The 23,601-nt window shown below is 42.7% G+C and overlaps 1 protein-coding gene across 1 annotated transcript in view; it reads right to left on the bottom strand.

Moving 5' to 3' along the window:
- The window catches only part of UTP20 (UTP20 small subunit processome component), a gene marked incomplete in the record, with an annotated part of 2,478,305 nt that overhangs the window by 1,822,334 nt on the left and 632,370 nt on the right, over nt 1–23,601 (bottom strand). Inside the window, 1 exon segment of the mRNA XM_044087776.1 lies at nt 5,865–5,970. Within this exon segment, the coding sequence (XP_043943711.1) occupies nt 5,865–5,970 (106 nt within the window).

The raw sequence follows: 23,601 nt of genomic DNA on the forward strand, positions 1-23,601 counted from the left end.
TTCTTCAGCATCAGAATGCTCATTTGGGGGGGGGGGGGATATTGATAATCAGAAGAGGAATCAGAAGAAACAGAAAAGTGTCTTGCCTAGGCCTCTTATCAGGAGGGGGATGGAAACCCCTGATCAAGGTAATCAAGTCTTCGGCCATTTTGAGCATCTGTTTTTTGGGCATAGAGGCCTGTCCACGTGGCTCTTACATTTGTTTCCTTGCTTCAGAAGGTGCTTTAGTCTTTGCCTTTGAAGCTGAAGTCATTTTAATGTAAAGATGTTTAGGTCTGAATACACCCTCAGAAGCCGGTACCTGCTCAGCGGCTCCGGACCCATCTGAGGGATTAGCGTCCGAGGCTCCAATACCTTGAGTATCCAGCGAAATGGCTGACTCCACGTGGGAGTGGGTGGCAGCATGCGACTCTAAAGTAGCGGGCGTCAGGGGCTGCGAAAGTGCCTCACTGAGAACCGGCGAACCCGCGACTGACAGGAGAAGCTTCGTCGTCGGTTTTGGGCCTCGGTTGTTTTTCTTTATCCTTTTCTTTGCATTTTTTTGTAAACTCCGGTAGTCGGATGGCTATCCGACGACATTTCGGGATAATTAAACCGGCGTCCAAAAAAGTTTAAAGCAAAATCATACCGACGCTTAATACTGCGTTGGTTAAATCTAGCACAAAACCGACAACCAGTAACGTGATCAGGGCCTAGGCAAGGAATACAGTAAGAATGAAAATCCCTATGAGGTATTTGCCTTCCACAAGAAATACAATTATTAACTTTTTCTGACATCAGTCTGGAGCAAGAAAAAAGTTTCCCCAACGGGGTACTTAGCTTTATTGAAGACTTTGGATCTGAAACTCAAACACGAAACTCAAACACGAAAATCTCAGGAGTCGGCCGACCGGCACTTGCGAACTGCTTCTGCTTCAAGCACCGCGCAGCAAGAAAGACTGAAGAAAATGGCGTCAGCTGCTTCCTTTATACCCCTGACATACCTAGGGTGGCTATGATACCTAGGGTGGCTATGATAAGAAAAATAACCAGACATCCCATAGAAGTATTAGAGATATTTTATGAAAATTTATGTAAGATAGACAAATAGGTAAAACGAAAATGCACACATGGAAATATTTATCAAATACTTAATCACACCAAGGTTAGAGGAAGATGAGGCTCAACAACAGCTAAAACAGGAAGAGATTAGATAAGAAAACATACTATATAATCAACAGGTAATACTAATTAACCTTTTTAACAATTCACTGCAACAGATGTTATTTTTGTGGAAGTTTGGTGGAAAGAAAGTAATAAAGATCTGAAATATTTTGTTTACCAAGTACCAGTATCTTGAAAGAAAACTGTGGTGAACCTGGTTAACTTCTTCAAAAAAGGTTACTGAAGCAATGGATATGGGAACATTAATACACATTACATATGTTGACCTTGCAAAGGTGTTCAACACCATACCACACTCTGGGCATTCTTGATCAACTCTACCAGCTAAATGTTAATACCCATGTCTTGCTGATTAGAAAAGTGGCTCAAATAGAACCCAGGAAATTAGGGTAAGTGGCTCTAACCCCTCCCAATGACCATGACCTAGTGGTGTATCACAAGATATAGTGATTGGGCCATTCCTCTATGGCATATACCTCTTAAAGGTCAAAGTTAATGTTAAGAGTTTATGGCTAACCAAGTATGCAGATGACGATAAGATTAGTGCAATCGTTAACGCTCTCCAGAAGTCACCAAGATCCTCCAAGAGGGCCTTTCCCCCAAAATAGCTGGTGTCACAACCATTGACTAAAACTAAATGCTAACAAATGTACAATGGTCACCTTCAGCAAACATGATGTTCCCTGTAACTATCAAATTGATAAAGCCCTGATAATCAAGTTAGTAGTTACAGAGCTGGGATCCTATGTAGACAAACTATCCTTCAAATACCATGTATCCACTGTTGTAAGAAAGTCCCTTTTCATTGTGCAGCTTATTAGTAGGGTATGGTACCTAGGCCCAGGAATGTGATCATTCCACTGTATTTAGTATATAATAGGCTGATCATAGGTTATAATGCCCCCTCAGGTATGTACCCATCCAAGCACTTAGCACAACTTAAGACCACAGTGCTTTTCCACCAAGAAAATCAAGGGCATAAATCATAAAAAAAATACACTGACCACTTCAAAGCCTTGTCCCTTTTCTCAGCTTCATATGGGCTACTGAGGGGCATACTCCTTGTGTACAGAGCCTCAACAGACCATACCCTCTCAGTAGAAAATTGCAATTCCAATGATGGCATAAACATCTGATCAAGAGATCTTAATCTCTTTTACACAACACAAGCAAAAACATACTGGTGGAACAGATGTGCATCACAGAGAATACCACTTAGTTGGAATAGTATTCCTAGCCACATAAAACAAAGTAGTTTCCTTACTCTGCTCAAATGTAATCTGGACAAATGGATGAGAAATGTCAGATTCACCCTTGGCTTAGCTCCCTTGCCCCTTATGAATAGGGTTATTATATAAATATTCTACCTGGCTCAGGATTACTCACACAAATTACTGGGCTAAAATTCATGGGATTACAGGGTTTAGGCTTCTAAATAGCCTCAAAGATTAACAGCCTAGTAAGTACATATGAATCTGTGACTCACCTTCATACAGATCCATTTCAAACACTTTATAACCATGGTTTAAAATTATGTCTAAACTAGCTTAGAGAATGTCAACAGTTTGCCAAAATGGATGGATGTGAATCAATGTGGTTTTAACGGGGAGGTAAACATTCAAGGACATTAAAAGAATAATGACAACCTAGAGGGAAGTGGAGTGTAAGAAAACATTCTTGTGGTTGGTGGGTCTAACTGAAGGGGAAACATTCAATAGAGCCAGCTGGGTTTTAAGAGTAGTGCAGTGGTAGCATCTGTGTTCCCTGACAGAATAACAGATTTAATGAGGAACTATGAAGGGTTACAATCAAAAATTCAGGTTGGAAGGTTATTCTCTGACAAGCTATGTTTGAACACAGGGATCCAGACAAGGATGCCTTCTTCCTCATTGCTGTTTGCTTTATTAGAGCCACTGGCAAAGAAAATATGGGGACACTCACAATTCAAGGATATAACAGGTATGGTAGTTATGAAAAGTTAGCATTATTTGCTGATATTATCATAAATCATGACAGAAACTTTAAACTGTCTCAAAATGTTCCATACAGTTGAAGTCTTTTCTGGATACAAAATAAATGACGATAAAGCAATGAATTTGTTCAGCAATACTCATATTTAAGGGATATGGTACGATGAAGTATTTAGGTGTACGGACCGAGTAAGGATATGGACACTGCAGATATGTTGGAACAGACTAAATAAAAGATAATACAAAAAATAATTACAGATATGCATAGTAAGATGCAAGCAGAGAAAATGTTTTAGTCCCTTTAGTTGTATATACGGGTCAGGCATATTTTTATCAAACAGAGAAACTGTGAATGATAAAGAGTTCAAAGAATTTATTTTGGATAGGAAGGCAGCAAGAGATAACTAGGGCAAGCTGAAGAACTTGATTTGAAGGGATAATTTAGAGATACACAGTTAAGATTCATATATGTAGCTCAAGTAGAAAATTCGAAAACAGAGTTGAAATGGATGTCTATAATAAAACAAGGGGAAGCCGAGAAAGAAGGAAAGGAGGAGAGAGAGCAAAATTTTGATGCAGTTCTTTAAGAAGAATAACAGCCGCCGTAAAGAATATTATATTCATAAAGTAACAACATATTTTAAGAACTATGGAGAAAGGAAGTTTTAAAAATAAGGATGACTGCATGTTGTGATACTAAAAATATTTGTTTAGTTATTTAGTCTTTGCTGACCAAGTTAGTCCCAATGGGTTACTGGCCCCTTTTTAGGGGAGACCTGAGGTGGTATTTCTACTATCAGAGGAAATTTAGTCAGGACATTGGAGAATTTCTTTGTCTTTCATTATGTGCCATGTGATCTTTTACATCCACCTGACCTATTGCCAGGTCAAGCAGATGGGACCTTGGTTTAATGTCTGATCCAAAGGATAACACACTCAGGGGATCAGCACACCCGAATGCTGTACTGCAGTGTTAGCAAGTCAATAACCTCGGGTGTAAATAGAACCCACAACCTCCTAGTCTTCCAGCACTAAAAATGAGTGTGCTACCTGCTGCTCCACTGATGGGTCTGGAATTTACTGGTGGAAATTAGTAGAGGAATTAAGGTACTGGGAGCAGATAAATAACTAGGGTAAGACTAAGTGGAAGTTCAGGCTATGGGTTAGAGACCGCCTTACCTACCAGGGACTGATCGAGTACAGGCACAGCAAAAAGGGCAGGGGAGTGATAAGTGAAAGACACGCTCTTGTAGACTTTTTAGTTGAGTATGGAACAGATGCTGTTGTTACAAAAAGGATAATTAGTAAGGCATATAAAATACTGCATGACAACTGTACAAATCAAAACAAAGAAGATTAGAAAGACTGGGAAAAGACAATGGGAAGGCAATTGACAAAGGAACAATGGGAAGAAATTTGTAGGGCTCCCAAGCATGCAATTAAGTGTAGAAGGTATAGGATTTTTAGCATGGAAGTTTTTGCATAGGTATTTTTATACCCTAAGAAGTCTTCAAAGGATGTTTACTCAGACAGATAGCAAATACTGGAGGTGTGACTAGAGGTAACTGTAAATGTTTCTTTGGAATGCACCAAGCTGGCAGCTTTTTTTAAAAAATACCCTACGGAGCACTTTGAAATGTTGAAAAAGCAAATTATTGTGACTAAGGAAATTATTCATTCAAGATAAGATGTAGGATCTGAATTACTTAGACGTACTAAGGCCTTGCTAAGCTTAATGCTACTGCCTGCCAAAAAAGCAATTACCAAAAAATGACAATAAAAATGTATGTCATGTATAGAGGAAGTAAGAGGAGATAAAAAAAACGTGGGTATGGGATCTTAAGAAAAGGGAAGGAGCAAACTGTAGAGAAACTAATGGAATTTGTGGAAACAATGCATGCAGAATAATGTTCAGGAGGCGGACTGAGGTTTAACAGAAGTCAAGGATTGAGCAATTTATGCAATGCTGGTGAATGTGATGATTTAATAAAGATGGTTTAAGAAAAAACTCTGTATTGCTCCCAGCTCTTGGGAAGAGGATCATATCTATACACCTGTAATTTTAAGAAACTTCCAATGAACTGTTAAAAAGGTCAATTAGTATTATCACCATGGCTCTCAGTCCTGTAAAAAATCTAGGGTCTATCTAGCCTTAATGTTTACAGTTCATTTTATTTCTACACCCCAAACGGTGGTACACTGTTAAATCTTCACAGTATCTACATTCAGTGCGTTACTCCAGTAAGGCAACAATGAAAGTTGCTGTTGGTCAGAAGAAAAACACAACAGGCAATGATGTTGGTGTTTAAAAACATAAGATGGTAATGACATTATAGGGTTCAATGCACAAAAGACATCAAACATTTTCTCACCAACAAATCCAAAAAATGACTCATGAATGACAGACTGCACTGTTATAATCTGTTACCTTAAGCAAAATGAAAAATACAAAGGCTATCACTACAACTTCACAATCAAATATGTCATTATAAGATCAGAAAAACTGTACAAATATAAGCAAAACAGCAAATACAAGTGAAGATGTTGAGAGCATTCAAAGTTTTCATATCAAATAATGGACTTTTTAGACATCTTAAAAAGCTATGATACAACTCCATGCTAAAAATGGCTAAAGAAATAAACAAACCCCCTTGTGACATGTGACAGCTAATTTATTGCACAAAAGAGTTAATAGTGCACTGTTCACAAGAGTTGAAATTGAAGACTTACCTCACTATGTTCTTAACACGGTCCACGGGCAACAAGTTTATGACATTGCTGGTCTCATCTAAATGCAGCAGAGTACTGACAGCTTGACGTGCCACAAACAATCCTCCTACCAAAAGAAAGGCATGACAGAAAAATAAAAAAGAAAAAGAGACATTGGTGGTCTTCATCAAGACAGCTTTGACTGTATAGATCCAAACGGTATCTGACAGCAGCTAACAGCAATTTAAATTATGTGCAGCAGAACTCTACTGTTGCAACAGAAAAATGTAAACTCAAAAATCATTTGAAATATCCAGACAAAATACACAAGTAAAACAATCTAAATTGAACACACCTTCCCATTTTCTCACTTGGAATAAAGTCTAAATTGGTTGTCTTTTACAGGAAAAAAAATCTTACCTTTATGACTTGCCATAAAGACTGACATTTTATTGCAATCAATTAATCAATCTTTAGACATGGGACAAATATTTTTACATTCTGCTTTGTACATGTTCTGTGAGCATGTCTATAATGGATTATACAGCCTGAAATAACTTAACTTACTAAACAGGTAAGAAGACAAAATCATACTACTTGTATATTCAATTTTGCTGTTTTATTGTGTAGCATTTATTTATGGCATTGCAGTTACAGTTGTGTTATACGGACAAATCAGTACAATAAACATAACTTGTTCAGGTTTTAAAAGTACACACAATCTCTTCTTAAAGCCCATCACAAAACTGTGCTTTATGCCAACTGTAATGTCTCTTTATTGTCAGGAATATTCTTGTGTATAAAACATATGTAAAGTAGATTGGATACTTCATTTACAAAAGAAAAAATATGAAATTAAAGTCTCCCTTTATGCCATCACATAGTAAAACACAGTTTGCAGGTTAAGATTATGTCTTATTATTAAAACCTTCAGTTTCCATATGATCACATACACATTTACTTTGAACAAGACTCAACCACAACAACTACATAACCGCAATCCACCCCCCAAGACAAAGGCATACCTGCCTAATAGATCTTACAGGAGAGACACTGTTTCACATGCTGTCACTTGTTGAAATGCTTTAGTTTGAGATCATTTGTTCAAAAATCATGATTATGTAAATTACAATACAATATAATTGCAGCAAATTCGCATAGCTTTCAATTGGTATATAGACCTGTACAGAAACAAAAGTTTAGTATATAACTCTTAGAGTAACTATCTCTGCATGACGGGCAACAAAAACTTCAGATTTGGAATATTAAATCAGGGGATTGGGGTGCAACTCTAACCCTGCATGTCTTTATAATATTTACTTGTATTCTGCACAGGTAAGGCAGGATGGTCTGATTAACTCTTGGGTTTCAGATTAAAACTGCCTTTCAGAATTTAGAACTTCAATGTAGCATAGCAGATTTAGCACTCATCCAGTTAAAGGACAGAAATTCTGCAGACTGCTGTAATCATAAGCAACTAGCCATGTATAAATGCGTAATGATTAATTTCATGCATATGTATGGTTTAATTTATGACTAATGTACATGGTGATTTCTTATGCTGTTTGCAGTCTATTTACAGTACAAATGGCAATATAAAGTACAGTTGTATAAAATCTTATCACAACGGTAGATGCCTTTCCCTTCACTGTTGCAGTACTTTTTACATTTGGGAGATTTCCTGCCTAGGGCAGCCCAATGTCTGGCCAGTATACCAAAGCCTTGGGGTGCTTTAAGGTATGCAGTATGTCACACATATACTCCTTGCATAGTGTAGGGCATACAAGTGATGTCCAGATATACCATCCTCAGAACTGAAAGCCCCAACAGAAATGCCAGTCCAAGGAAAACCAAAAGGTAAACTGTACATCCAGAAGAGAACTATACCGGGGAGGAGGAAGGGAGTGAATGCTGCAACAGTGAAGGGAAGAAAATCTGCTGTTATGGTAAGATTTTACACAACTCTACGATGTCCTTCCATACCACTACTGCAGTATTCTTTACATTTGGTAGACTCCCAAAGCTCAAAGAAACTTGGGAGAAGGAAAGACCAACAAACCATTTAGGATGGCACCAGCAAAACCAGCTCTAGCTCTATAGATTCCATCCAACTTGTAGTGCTTGGTAAAAGTGTGGACAGAAGACCAGGTAGCTGCCTCAAAAACAGAGTTAGTATCCAAATCCTTGAAAAAAGCACCAGAAGCCACAACTCTTGTAAAATTAGCCTTAATAGAAGAAGGAAGTGTCTTACAATGAAAAGAGTAACAGGCAATGCCTTTAGAAGTACAAGAAGAAATAGTCTGGTTGGATACAGCTAATCCTAGGGACCTACGATGAAGAAACAAACAGCTGATCAGATTTTCTAATACTCTTAGTCTTATCCAAATAATATCCGAGTTGCCTACACACATCTAATGTGTGCAGCACCTTCTCACTTGCAGATGGCAGAGGTGGGAAAAAACAGACAAATGAAGAGACTGATTAAGTGACAACTCATTAACCACCTTAGCCATAAAAGAAGAAGGATTAGTACGCAAGGACACCCTGTCCTTATGAAACACCAGAAAAGGAGAACAATCCATAAGGGCTTGAAGTTCAGCCACCCATCTGGCAAAGGGCCAACAAAAGTACAGTCTTCTAATAGCAATGTTTCAAGGAAGCTGAAGCAGGAGGCTGAAAAGGAGACTGAGTCAATTTTTCCAAAACAAACAAGATCCCAGGGAGGAGGAACAGACTTCCTGGGAGGCCTAATATGAAGGATGCCTTTAAGGAATTATCTCCTCCTTTAGCTTCTAGGCTTGAAGCTAAAGGCAGACAAGCAGAGATAATTGATAAGTGGGCCTTAATAGAAGAATAAGGCAACCCAGCATTGGGCAATTCGCACAAATAAAGAACCAAAGGAACATCCACAGGAACTGGATCCAAGTTACAAGAGAGACATCAAACAGAAAACCTCTTCCATTTGAATAAGAAGGATTTCCTAGTATTGGGTTTCTTGGCCTCCTGCAGGACTGTAAGCACGTCCTCAGAAAAAAAAGGCATCTATGTGGAATCAAAATCCGGTCACCCACAGTGTAAGTTGAAGAGTGGACAGGTGGGGATGGATGAGAAATCCCTTGTCTTGTGAGTAGGTCTACCCTGTGAGGTAAGCTGTGATTATTGCCCTTGGCTAAATGCAGAAGAAGAGGGAACCAATGCTGTCCTGGTCAAAAGGGAGTAATCAACAAGATTTTGAGGGCGTCCTGTTGAATTCTGAAGGGGAGGGAAAGCATAAAGAAACATCCCAAGGAAAAGATAGGGAGTCCACCTTCCACACCAGAGGACCTGGGACTCTGGCAGAAAAATGAGGAAGTTGTATGTTCAGAGGGTAAGCACATAGATCTACTTGAGGAGTACCCAACTGGTGGACAATGTCCAGAAGCACATCCCTGTGAAGCATCCATTCATGGGATTGAGTTAAAGACCTAGTGTGTCTGCCACAATGTTTTGACCTGAGGGAATGTAAACTGCCTGAAAAATCACTTCATACTGGATAGCAAGATCCCATACTGGGACTACCAACCGGCAAAGAAGAGAAGATCTTGTCCCGTCCCCCGTCCCCCCATTTGCTTATATACCATATCACTGTGGTGTTGTATGTAAACCAGAGAGGTCACAGGGCGAAGACAAGTTGAAAATTCTGAACAGCCAGCAGAAAAGCTCTCATCTATTTGACATTGATGTACACCTTTTGTTGAAGAGGAGACCAGACCCCCTGCACCTTTAGGGAGACAAAAGCTACTCCCCATCCCACATCTGAAGCATCTGTGGAAAGCTCCTGAGAGGGAAGAGGGGAATGAAAATGGAGCAATGGATTGAGAAACAACAGCTGGATCCACCAATGAAGTTCCTTCTCGAGACAAGGAAGAGGAGAAACTACAAATTCTAGATCATGTGTATGTTGAGACCAAACTGACTTCAGAAACCACTGAAACATTTTCATGTGAAGTTTGGCAAGAAAGAGCATAGGGATGATGTCATTCTGACTGGCAGCAAAAGTTTTGAGGAATGTATGTCTGAACGTCATCTTTATGACCTACGCTACATAAGAAGCATAGGTGTGACGTACAGCGTACCTTAAAGCAACCTAAGACTTTGGTATACTGGCTGGATGTCGGGTTGCCCTAGGCATGGAATCTCCCAAATGTAAATAATACCACATCTGTGATATGGAAGGAAATCATATATATATATATATATATATATATATATATATATATATATATATATATATATATATATATATATATATATATATGTATATATATCTATGCACCCTACTAACTAATCTTTAAGAAAACCATCTGCAGAGAGGATCTCTTACGATTTCCTCTTCTGACATCTCTGTTACAGCACAATACAAACCAATTCTCTCATTGCTACACTCAAGGTACGCATACCACACATACCTCCTGCCAGCATATACCATGGCATTATGAGCTAGAGTAGGAGGCCCTCCCAGGCCCCAAACCACTCCATTCAAACTTCCTACCCCACGCAAGCACAGCCTGTCAGAAGATAAATAAAAATTACAGAATATAATAATAATAAATTAATAAACTGCATACTTACTCAACTCAAAGCAAAATACATTTGCAGGAAGACAGGCTGCCCAGGTGTAGGGGAACAGACTAAAAATAAGCACGCACTGCACAAGACCACTCAGCTGACATAAGTAGAAATTTGCTGCATCTGACTCTTGAAACCTGCAGTGGTTAAGTACTAAGAAGCCCAAGGAGTGAAAAAAAAGTAGAATGCTGAAGGCACATCAAAGCCTAAAGAAAAAACTTGAAATTCAAGGCTTTACAATAATCGACATGCCATAGGTGGCCTGATTCTTGAAATCACAGTCCAAGTATTAATGCTTGATAACCATGTCGACAGGAGACCCAGTAGCTGGGCAAAAATGTCCACAGTGGAGAAATTTCTGAAGCAAGTACTGGAAGCAGACATACCCATGGTGGAATGGCCTCTGAGCTGCATTTTTTCCAAGGGGCAAATAGCCACTTGATGGTAAACAAAAGTTATGTTCTTATCATAACATTCCATCTGTGTTGTTCATCTTCATTCCATTCACCTGTGGGATTACAGTTCCGAGGCTCCAAACTTACCAGCCGCTTTCTTCCAGCTAGAGGCTGATGGCTTGAACTCCTCCTCCCTACCCACAATGCCCTGCTCCCCTACAGTACCTCAGATAGAGTTTGTCAACAGAGCATAACTGCTATCAAACATTAAACTATTCTACAAAAAACATGCAGATCAAGTATGTATTAAATACAAGTAAGAAAAAGTACAGTTTTCTACCTACCATAAATGTAGATGTCCGATAGATATGCAACTGCAGTCATAACATATGGGTTGTCCTGCCTCAGGCAGCCCTCGGTCGGCCGGATTCCAAAGTCTGGGTCCGACGTCGGCTGATGTCGCATTTCTCTCCGACGTCAGAGCGGCTGGAGTATATAAGCATCAGCCAACGCCATCTTCTTCAGTGTTTCTTGCCCCAGATGCCAGGTGCCCTCCAATGAAGGCTGTAATCAAATTGGAAGACAAAAATAGGTTTCCAGACAATAAATAAGCAATAAACAGATACACCATAACAGATATCCCCAGCTAAGGATAATAGGGATAGGAGTGGACCCAAGGCATAGAGGGGAAGGAGGGAGGAAAACCCGACTGCAGTTGCACATCTATCGGACATCTACATTTATGGTAGGTACAAAACTGTACTATGTCCTTCAAGAATGCAACTGCAGTCATAACATATGGGTTGAATACCATAGCTTAGCTGGGGGAGGTGGTATGCTCTAGGAAAAGGATGGTGTAGCTATCAATCCCTGCAGGACTGCCGAAGCAAACCCTGCTCTGGATCTGGAATATAAAGGGAGGTTGTAGTGTTTGGAAAATGTATGCACGGAGCTCCATGTGGCAGCTTCTAGAATGTCTTTTGTAGGCACCCCTCTTAAAAAAGCTGTAGAGGTGGCTGTAGCTCTGGTGGAGTGTGGTCTGACATTGGCTGGCACACACTTTCCACGGAAGGAATAGCAGAATCTGATGCAATGTCCAATCCATTTTGAAATTGTCTGTTTGGAAATTGCTTTTCCTTGTATTCCAGGGGCGTAAGCTACAAAAAGCTGATCAGACTTCCTACTGGTCTTGGTTCTGTCTAGGTAGTAGCGAAGTTGTCTGTGTATGTCCAAGGTATGTAACAGTCTTTCCCCTTTGTTCTCAGGATTGGGAAAGAAAGTAGGCAGGTGAATTGCTTGATTTAAAGAAACCCTGGATACCACTTTTGGCAGAAAAGTAGGGTTGGTTCGTAGGGAGACCCTGTCTCTGTGAAAAGTTATGAACGGTGGTATTGCCATTAAGGCCTGTAATTCCGAAACCCTTCTTGCTGAGGTTATGGCCAGCAGGAAAGCTGTCTTCCAGGAAAGAAATTGTAAATCCACAGAAGCTGCTGGCTCGAAGGAAGGTAAAGTCAATTTTTCTAGGACAAAATTGAGGTCCCAAGCTGGTACAGGTGCCTTTCTTGGGGGCTTTATATTCTTGATTCCTCTAAGAAATTGCCTTAGCAAAGGATGTGAAAACACAGGTGGATCAGTGTTGTATCTAGCTGAGATAGCTGAAGCATGTATTTTTATGGAAGAGTATGAGAGTCCGTTATGTAACATATCTGCCAAGTATTCCAGAATGAGAGGGATGCTCAAAAGTGATGCATCATGACCCTTGTTGGTATTCCAAATGCTGAATCTCTTCCATTTGGCTGAGTAAACCTTTCTGGTGGATGGTCCGCTGAACTTCCTTGGAGAGAGGTAAATTGAGGTTATTTATGGGATTTCCCAAGCTGTTAGCTGTAGAGTCTGGATGTTGGGATGAATAGTCCTGAAGTTGTGTTGAGTCAGAAGTTGAGGCCATTGTGGAAGGGCCCACGTTTTGTTGTGACATATGCTCCGTAGTAGTGGGTACCAGTGTTGTCTTGGCCAGTCTGGAGCTATTAGGATCCCCTTCGGTTGCTCTGCCTTGATCTTTAATAACACTGTGGTCATCAGTGGCAGGGGTGGAAATGCATAAATTATTAGGGAGCTCCAGTTGAATGAGAGGGCATCTACTTTCCATGCTTGTGGATGATATGTCCCTGAGCAGAACTTTTGTAAGTGATGATTGAGGTGGGAGGCAAATAGGTCCACGTCCGGCCTGCCCCATCTCGAGGTGAGTCGTATAAAGATGTCTGGATGTAGCCTCCATTCGTGGGGGTCCAGGAAATTCCTGCTTAGACTGTCCGCCAGAACATTGTCTTTGCCTGGAACAAACTGGGATTGTAGCTGTATGTTTAGACCCAGTGATTTTTCCCAAAGATTCATTGTCAGTCTGCAAAGGGGGTAAGAATGAGTGGCCCCCTGCTTGTTTATGTACCACATCACAGTGGTGTTGTCTGTCCGTATTAGTAGGTGGCCTTGTTGAAGTTGTTGTCCAAAGGAATCAATGGCATGCATTACTGCTAGCATTTCTTTTTGGTTGATATGAAGATGTGTTTCCTTTGAGGACCATTGCCCTTGAATACATCTGCCCTCCATGTGCGCCCCCCATCCAAGGTCTGAGGCGTCTGTGGTCATTGTCTGTGTTATCTGAGGGTTTTTGAACGACATGCCTGTGTTTAACTGGCTTACTGTGGCCCACCATAGAAATTCCTTTTGTAGACATGGAATGAGTGGAATAATTGCTTCTAGGTTGTTGCTGTTTTGAGACCATAAGCTTTTTAAGTACCATTGAAGCTTTCTCATGTGTAGTCTTGCTAGTGGGACCAAGAGAATGCAGGATGCCATGTAACCCAGGGCCTGTAGGAAACTCCTTGCAGTCATCTGGGTGAGCTTTGCTAAACTTTTGAAGTAATGAGTTAAATTCTTTTGCTTGTCTTCTGTCAGGTAAGCCATTTGAGAGGCTGTGTCTAGTTTGGCTCCTAAGAAGGTTATTTGCTGGGATGGCTGAAGTCTTGACTTTTGAAAGTTGACTGTGTATCCCAGAGCCTGTAGCAAGTGTATGACATAATTCAAGTTTTTTGTCAAGGTTAGTTTGTTGTCCGCTTGTATGAAGCAATCGTCCAGGTATGGGTAGATTTAAATCCCCTGGAGCCTGCAATGAGCAATTACTTATGCCAGGCATTTCGTGAATACTCTGGGCGCAGTAGATAAGCCAAATGGCAATGCTGAGAATTGATAATGCTCTGGCCCTGCAAGAAATCTGAGGTATCTTCTGCAGCTGTGTCTGATAGGGACATGCAGGTATGCCTCCTTGAGATCCAGAGTAATCAGCCAAGACCCCTTGCCCAGCATGGGAAGGAGTTGCTGTAAAGTCAGCATTTTGAACTTTGGTACTATGAGAAAAGTGTTTAGAGCGGACAAGTCCAGTATTGGTCTCCATTGAGTTTCTTTTCTTGGAACAAGGAACAGTCTTGAATAAAATCCCTGACCTTGTTCTTGTTGTGGGACTTTTTCTATTGCTTTGATCTGAGCAAGCAGAGAAATTTGCTTGATAGCCTCTGCCCTCTGATTTTGTGGAAGGTTTGGCATGCCTTGTTTTCTTGGCAAGGTATGAAAGTGGAACCTGTAACCGTGGTCTATAATGTCCAGTATCCATTTGTCTTTTGTCAGTTTGTGCCAATTTCTTGAAAACAGAGATAACTTTCCGCCCAAAGGAGCTTCTGTTTGCTCCTTGGTCAGCGGAAGTAGAGGAAAGTCATTGAGCTTGTCCCTGCGGGGCAGGAGAAACCCCTGTGTCACTTCTTTGGTTTGTTGGTTGCCATTGTCGTCCCCTGTAGGATCCTCTGTATTGCCCTCTTCCTCGGGCACGCCTGTTTTACCCCCTTGAAATCTTTCAGGATTAGGAAAGGACCAGTTTTTAGAAGGCCAGTTCCTGCTGAATCTGGGTGGCTGAACCTGGAGGAAATCTTTGACTGTCTGTACTGACTTGGCTTTTTCCTCAATGGACTTTAACACATCTTTAGCATTAGCACCAAAAAGCTTGTTCTTTTCCAAGGGTGCATCAAGAAGTTTTGCCTTAACATGATCTGGTAAAGGTTGTTCTTTTAGCCATGCATGTCTACGAATGACCGCCCCTGTCATAGCTGCCCTAACATGAAGCCTCCAATGCATCATATCCACACTGCAAAAAATTATTGCTAACTTGCTGAGAATTATGCACAGCCTCCTGCAAAGACTTCCTATCTAGTTCAGGAGAGGCCAAACTTTTCTGTAAATCATCTAACAGGAAATCCTGATATTGAAACATGTGAAAGAGACAATTGAGAGCTCTCATAGATAAAGTAGTGGAGGTGTAGACCTTCTTCCCCCATCTCTCTAAGGACCTTGCTTCCCTGTCGGAAGGCAAAGGATTTTTGGATGTGGTAGCTGAAACCCCTTTAGGCCCCTGGGAAATTGTTTCTAAATCAACAGCATGGGCCCTAAATAAATGAGAATGGGTTTCTGGAACCCTATAGTATCTGTCAGGCTTGACAGGAGCAGGAGGAAGAGTATCAGGGGTAACACTGGAGTCAGAGTATAAATCATCCAAAACAACAAGCACATGAGGTATAGCTAAGGGTCTGTGTTGAGGCTTTTTAAGGAAGGTTCGAAGGCGCTTTCTGGAATCAGAAAATTCCTGGCCTTGCCACTTAAAATGCTCCCTCATGGAATGCAGAACTTCCCCAAAAGAAATATCCTCAGGAGGGGAGGCCGAGGGGATGGAGTCCTCTGCATCTGAATCCTCATAGGTCTGGAAGGGCTCTTCCTGGCTTTCAGAGGGAACAGAGTCCTCAGAATCTTCATGTGAGGGCAGAGGGTCAGGGGGTTCAACCCTGGGCCTCTTATCAGGAGGAGGCTGGGATCCTCTCTCAGGATGGGCCTGGGAGCCTCTGATCAGAGAAATTAAATTTGCGGCCATGGACATGATCTGAGTTTCAGGAGTAGTCTGAGGTATGTTTTTAGCAGTAAGATGTTTGGACTTGCTGGCTGCCTTGGCACGTGTGTAGGCCTTGATAGGCATGGACATGGGAGGCCTAGCCGCTCCACGTGCAGGAATTACCTTATCAACAGCAATGGTCTCTGGCATTTCCTCGGTTTCGGTATCCGGAGGAAAATCAATAACTGGTGTCGGAGTGGCCTCCGGTATCGGAGGTATTGGTAATGCGGTGTCTTCGGTTCGGAGCGGTGGAATAACCGCCTCAGAGGGAACCGGAGCACTCGCGGTTAGTTTTGGCGTGGTGTCGGTTGAAGACGCGGGCCGAGGATGTCGGTCCCGGTCTTTTCGTTTCTTAGGAGTCTGCGTTGTCAGTTGTTCCAACGGCATTGTATAATCAAATTTTTCGCCGAAAAAGTCTTCAGCGAACTCCGCCCGGCGCCTGAGAGTGCGCTTGTTGAAGCGAGCACAGGCCGGGACGTCATGGTCTGGGCCAAGGCAAGGGAGGCAGTAAGAGTGGAAATCCTTATGAGGTATTTGTTTACCACATGACAAACAATTATTTACTTTTTCAGTAATTTCTGACATCGGCTGAGGCAAGAAAAGGTCCCCAACGGGGTACTTAGCTTTTTTGATGACTTCGGTTTCGAAGAATACAGGAGCTGACCGACCGGCACTTGCGAACTGCTTCTGCTTCGGGCACCGCGCGGCAAGAAAGACTGGAGAAGATGGTGTCGGCTGATGCTTATATACTCCAGCCGCTCTGACGTCGGAGAGAAATGCGACATCAGCAGACGTCGGACCCAGACTTTGGAATCCGGCCGACCGAGGGCTGCCTGAGGCATTATGTTATGACTGCAGTTGCATTCTTGAAGGACATCATCAGGAACTCAACCAAAGGAATAAAGAGTTCTTATAAATTATACCAGGCTTCCAAAGACTTGGAAAGGGGAAAGGGGGCAGGAAGGTTAATGGAATGAAGATAGACAACACAGATGGAATGTTATGGTAAGAACATAACTTCTTTAGCTGATGTTGTCCACTTCATTCCATTAACCTGTGGACAGAGTCCCCAGCTACTATAATCCTGGTTGGCCATTAAGGAAGTAGAGTCTAGAGTACAGCAGAACCAAAGGCACTTCTACCCCTGGATATTTCCAATTTGTAGTGTGCAATGCAAGTATGGGGTTTGACCAAGTAGCAGCTGCACAAATAGCCTCAATAGAAATTCTAGACCAAAAGGCTTGAGACGTAGCCATGGACCTCATAGAGAGGGCCCTTTCCGGCCCTGGTAAGGAAATACTTTTGAAAGAGTAAATAAATGTAATACAGGTCTTTCAACCATCTAGTCAGTGTAACTTTGGTAACCATTCTATCTTTCTTAGCACTAGAAAAGGAAACAACTGATGACACTTCCTGAAGGGCTTGGTTCTATGAATATAAAAATGAAGCTTGCCTATGAACATCAAGCAGATGCAAAGTGTACTCGCCTTATTTTGATACTCAGGAAAAAAAGACTGGAACATTTATTGACTGATTAATGTTACTCTCTTTAGCCACCTTGGGTAGGAAGGATTAGTATGCAGAGTCACTCTGTCTTTATAATCAAATATGGAAATTTTACAAAAAGAGTTTGGGAGTTCAGACACTCCCCTGGCTACTACTAATAACTACTAGAAACAGGGTCTTCCAAGAAAGAAATTTCAAATCCACAGGGGCTGAGGATTCAAAAGGGGGATGGACTAAAGCTTGCAGAATCATAGTTAAATCCCAAGGAGGAGTAGGACTTTTCATTACTGGTCAGAGTAGAAAGGTGCCCTTAAGAAAAGGCTTTGCACAGTTTTGAAGAAGTAAGAGATGAGGAATCAAACCCAAATTGAAAATTGTAAATAGCAACTAGATGAACTTTGACAGTAGAGTCATCATTCCTGAAAGGGGAAGCCAAAAAGTCTAACACAACTGTTATCGGGCTGTAAAAGGATCCATCTGTTTTTTGTTCAGCCCAAAAAGGAAATCTCTTTCATTTGCTTTTGTAAATTTTCCATGTGGAACTCCTATGGGAAGACATCAATATTTTTTAAATGAAGGAAAGAGAAGCTGGGAGAGCTAACCTTCATCGAAGTGGAGAAACCATACGGTTATTTCCGGCCCTGAATGCCCAGATGTGGATGCCCCGATGGATCAGATCCAACTTCATTGGGGGGCAAACCAGGTGAGATGAAAGAAAGGTGAACCACGCTTTTCGAAGCCAAAAACGGGCAATGAAGATTACAGTGGTTCTCAACCTGAGAGCTTTCTGTAGGAACTTGGGAATCAATGGAAGCATCGGAAAAGCAAAGAGCAGACCAGAGGGCCAAGCATGAACAGCATCATCCCTGGAGGACTGTTCTTGAGGAGGAAATCAAGGCAAAATACCTGCTGCATTTGTTGTTGAAAGGGGATGTAAAGAAATCACAGCAAGGATGACCCCATATCTGGAAAATCGTGTCAGACTGATTCAGGGAGCACTTGAGGCATCAATAACACTCGCCTGAGCCTGCCGGCTAATATGTTGGACTCTCCCTGAATGTGCATTGCGACCAGAAAGTGGTTGGTAGCAATCGCCCACTGCCACACACTCACTGCTTTTAGATATGGAGGGTAAGATCTGGTCCCTCCCTGTTTGTTGATGTACCAAACCACTGACATTGTCTGTTTGGATTGCAATAGTCCCCCAATGCATAAAGCTGTCTAGTTCTTGCAACACTAGAAGAACCGCTCTCAAACCTGAGTACACGGATATACAATTTAGTCTCCTGGGGAAATCAAGTGCCTTGGACTGTCTGGCTCAGACACTACCCCGCCCCCCACTCCAACTGGGAGGTGTCTGTGGTCAATGTGGAAAGAATGAATGGAATCCTTGAGTGACTTCCAAGGAGTGAAACCACCAAAGTAGAAATTCCTTGCACACATGACACAGGCTAATGGGAGGATTCAAAAGATTCTGGAGAAGCAACCATTGTACCTCCAATGTCCATTGTAGCATCCCACATGTGAAAACATGGCATTTATAGGAGAGTTATGGTTGCTGCCATAGACCCTAATGCCCTGAGAATTAGGGAGGCCAGGGTTTTTTGAGTGGTCAGGATCTGACCGATGTGAAATCTTAAATTTGATACCCTGTCCATGGTGAGATAAGCATAGGATGTCCTTGTGTCTACGTCTTGTACTGGATTCAACTGTGACTTCTGTAAGTTGATGGTTATCCCCAGGGTTGGGGCTAAGTTGAAAAAGTAATCCCAGGCCTGAAGAAGTAGATGCCTGGATGGGGCAGTCAGAAGCCATCCAGATATGGAAATATCTGATAACCTTGCAGTCTGAGATGAGCTGCAACTACTGTTAGGCATTTGGTGAACACCCTGGCGACTGTGGTGAAACCAAACGGAAGCGCGTGGAACTGGTAGTGACTGGCTCCCAGCCTGAAACGCAAAAAACACCTGGAATGCCTGTTCATTCTGATATGGTAGTATGCATCCTTGAGGTCTACGCAGCACATCCAATTGCCCATCTATAGGACAGGCAAGATGGATTGAATTGTGACCACTCTCAACTTTGTGTGTTTCACCAACTTGTTCAGAGCAGTCAGACCCATAATAGGTCACAAGTCCCCTATTTTCGGGGTACTAAAAAGAATCTGGAGTAAATGCCCAATCTAACTTGATCGAGGGACCTCATGGATGACTCTTTTTTTTGCAGTAACTCTTATTTCCTGGGCAGCATTCTCTCTGTCTGGGTGGAACATTGGGGAGGCAACGTTTTTGTTCGGGAACGTTGGAAAAGGGAATGGAGCATCCTCTGGATATGATCCTTGGCACCAATTTGTCATTTATGATGGCCTCTCAGGCTTCTGGGCGCAAGGAGAAACGTCTGCCGACTGCTTCCAGAGGAGAGCAGTCAGGCAACAGTTCAGATAGCTGGAAAGGCTTGTCCAGGAAGGTTTCCCATGACCCTTGATTTTGAAGACCACCTTGCTGCGTGGGTGGTGTCTCAAATTCTGACCATATCGTCCTCTGTCTCAGGGGGAAAAAATTTTCCTTGAGTGTCCTGGAAAGTAAGAAACCATGTCTTCTTACTTCCACGCTGGTTCCTGGAGAAGGTCAGTTGTGGAGTAGAAAAACGGATTTTGATGGCAGACAGAGTCTTACCATCTTTCTCACTCTGGGATACAGTGCACATACAGTGGGCCCAAACAAGGTGGAGCCATCAAAGGGGGTATTAAGAAAGGACTGTTTGAAAGGCTCCGCAATAAATCGCACAGCATCATCCAGACATGGTGCCATACAGCAATGCTGGAACTGGCTGCCCTTGAGGTACCCTCCGCAGTGTGAGAGAAGCTTCATGGATGCACTGGCTCAGGAGTGTAGAATGGCCAGCCTAGAGGAAAGAGATGCCTGGTTCCTCGGGTAGGCATGGACTCTGGGACAGATCTGGAAAGTTCCTTGACCAAGTCCCTTTGTAGACTGGTAAAATACGACAAATAGTTCAACGCACCAAGCGCAAAGGTAGATAAGGCATAGATTCCTGCCAAATCTGTCCAATGCCTGGGATTATCTATTTGAGGGGTGGATAGAGGAGTTTCTTGAGCCAGCTCCTTCTTGGTGGCTGCCACCACAACTATAGCATCTACAGGGATTTATTTTGTCAAGATAGCCTTCTCAATCAGGGCACTCTAAACTTTGAAACCAATTCCCAAAAGCGCCAACACTGTATCCAGCTCCTTCCAGGCCCTCGACGACACCAGCTGGATGAGTGGATCAGCCGGGGGGGTGGAAACCCAGGTAGTAGATGGGCCAGACCAGAAAGCCTCCCACAGTACCAATCCCTCTGGAGAAGGGTTTTGGACAGACCAACCAGCCCTCTGGTGAAGGATTTCAAGGATGTCTCCAAAACAGACTTCGTCGAGTGGTGATTTGGGAGACCATTCACCTTCCTCGAAATCGGTACCTATTAGTGACAGATTCTGTGGGGGAATCCATTTGCCTCCTTTTACATGGTCTCCTCCGAGGGACCTCAGAGAAAGGGTGCTCCGGGAGGTGTCAGAAGATGCTTGGAGATCCACTGAGGGAATGGTGTAGAGGCTTTCTGGGACTGGCAGTCCATGTGGCAGCTCAGGTCCAGTATGAGGTGGGGGAAGTTTCGTAGGGATAAGGGCCAAGGATCTCCTAGGAATGGGAAGAGAACCCTCTCAAAGACCTCAAACATGGCAGGACTCCGAACCACCTGGAGCTGTCTCACTGGAGCAGACATCTCCCGGACAAGCCCAGGTCTCCCACTCCAAGGGGGGAGTCAGAGCCAAACTGTCAAAGGCCGCAGCACTGAGGGGAAGAGATGGCTCCAAAAGCTTCAAAGTTGAGGTCAACTTACTAGAACTGACCTTGAAGCTACAGCTCTGAGACATGCTCAGAACTGAAGCAGCTGGAGCTGAGCAAGTTGTGGAGAAAGTTGGAGGTGAAAAGGAAATCTCTATCCATTCTGACACCCTGGCACTGGGAGCCAGTGGAACTGACAACTCCGAAACCAGGGGTCAAATCAGAGAAGGAGCTACCAGTTGGAACTGGGAAACCCTCATGGATCCAGATGCGGATGGAGCGGACACGAGCCCCATCTAGATCTGTGCCTCAAGAAATTGCCTCATGAGCTTGCCAACATCTTTGGAAGATAAACTTCAGAAAGACCCAGTAGTAGTATTGAAAGGGGATCTAGAGGATCTCCGTGGGGAATGGGACTGGGACCGCCTTGCATGAATGGGTAAGGTAGACCCCAGCGCCGACACTGTAGGAACCGATGCGGTGGGAGCACCACTTGAGCCCGTAGCACCACGGGGTATAGGGGGTGGAGGAGAGGCAGTGGACATTGAGCTCGAAGCCCAGCAAGTTGGTTCAGAGTGCTTTGTGCTTTTCCTCGGTAATTCTGAGGAAGATCATGCAGGAGATGGTCTCCTGGATTCCAGAGACTCCTTGGGCTTTTTAGGAGGGGGTTGAGTCTCTGATATAGAAGATATCCGCGAGGTGGCAGAGGGAGGAAACAACCCTTTTAAATTCAGTTTATTCCTCCTGTCTGCCAGAGTCCAAGGATGAAAGGCCCTACAAATATCACAAGGGCCATCTAAATGCTGAAGCCCCAAACAGTACACCCACTCCCTGTGGGTGTCAGATAAGGGGATCTTCCACTCACAGGAAGTGCACTTCTTCAAACCTAGTGGCTTTTACTCAGCCATTAGGTAGGGAAAAAAGAGAGGAGAAAGAAACTTTTTTTTTTTTTTTTTAAATAAGACCTGACAGAAACCTCAAAAACTAGACAAAGTAAAAGGAAATAGAAAAGTGATAGGGAAAAAAACAACACTTACAACACTTGGAGAAGCTCGGAGATGAGGAACTCAATGCAAACTCGAAGTGTGGCAAACGAGATCTGAGGTACTGTAGGGAAGCGGGGCTTTATGTGTAGGGAGGAGGAGCTATGGGCAGGAATTCTGAGCTGGAAGGAGGAGGTCAGTTGGTTCCGAGACTTAGAACCTTAATCCCACAGGTTAATGGACTGAAGTGGACTACATCAGATCAATATGTGCATAGCTGCACAATCTGAAAGAGTTCAGCCCACTGTAAGTCTTTTTCTTTTTGAAATAAAGGAGATGAGAAGAGAACTGTGTGACCAACTCACCATAACAACAGATGTCTGAATACAGGGATCATTACTGCAATATAAATCATTGATAGGAATCCGCTACAGGGGGGAAATCCACCTATCTTGCCAGATTTCCAAAGCCACAAGCATCCCCAGAGTACAGGTCTTATCCCCAATGACTAGATATCAGCAGGATGGTGCACAAAATAAATTAGCCTACACTATATTTATTGTTTGTGTGAAGAAAAAGGATAAACATTTTCAAAAAGTGTGTCTGTTATTAAATATAGCATATCCTCCTTCCCAGAATATGGGAAACAGGCATACATACAGGAAAGGGAAACAGAGAGATCACCAACATCAAGCTTTCAGGGTAGGGTAAAAAGGAGGGATGGGGTCAGAGGGGAGAGCCTATACTTTAATATTGATCTCTGCATTCAAACATCTGCTACTGACTAAAAGTACAGCTGTGTCAAAAACTTACCATAACTGTAAATGTTCTAGTATGGCACTGTTTTAATAGTTTTCACATCTGAGACTTGTACATCAGAAGGCCACAAGTCAGGTTAACTTTCCAAAGCCAGGCACCCTTTCTCCACTAAAAGCAAGACAGATACACTCCTACTGGGATGTCAACACAATGGAAATATAAGAGGGTCATCAGATGTGCTAGCTTTGGTTCCTTCATGCACTGTCACCCTGGACCATTCTGGGGCTGATGCAGAGCACCAACAACCCAGGTAAACAAGGAAAGAAGGATGAGGTCAATCATATAAGAAGACTCCCAAAGCCGACGTTCCAAAATCTAGTTTAGCCTGATAAGGTAGGATGCTTTGTGAGGACTAAAGAGGGTAAATGCAGGAAGGGAGACTCGGTGTGCTTGTCTGCCCTTTAATTTGTCTACTGCAGCCATAGTCTTCACCAAATGGGCCTGATGAGAACTGCAGTCTGTAGCATTGAGAGACCACCTGCAGGATGCATTTGCCTGTGTAATATTTTTGTCAGTTTTTTGAGAATAGGGAAAATCATTCTTTTATTTATTTTAATTTTTTTTTTTTTTTTTTTTTTTGCGGTATACCACACTTGTCAGTATGCTGTCCAACATTCATTC

Source organism: Protopterus annectens, chromosome 11.part0 (assembly GCF_019279795.1).
Source record: "Protopterus annectens isolate FY-2018-M chromosome 11.part0, PAN1.0, whole genome shotgun sequence".
Taxonomy (NCBI): domain Eukaryota; kingdom Metazoa; phylum Chordata; order Ceratodontiformes; family Protopteridae; genus Protopterus; species Protopterus annectens.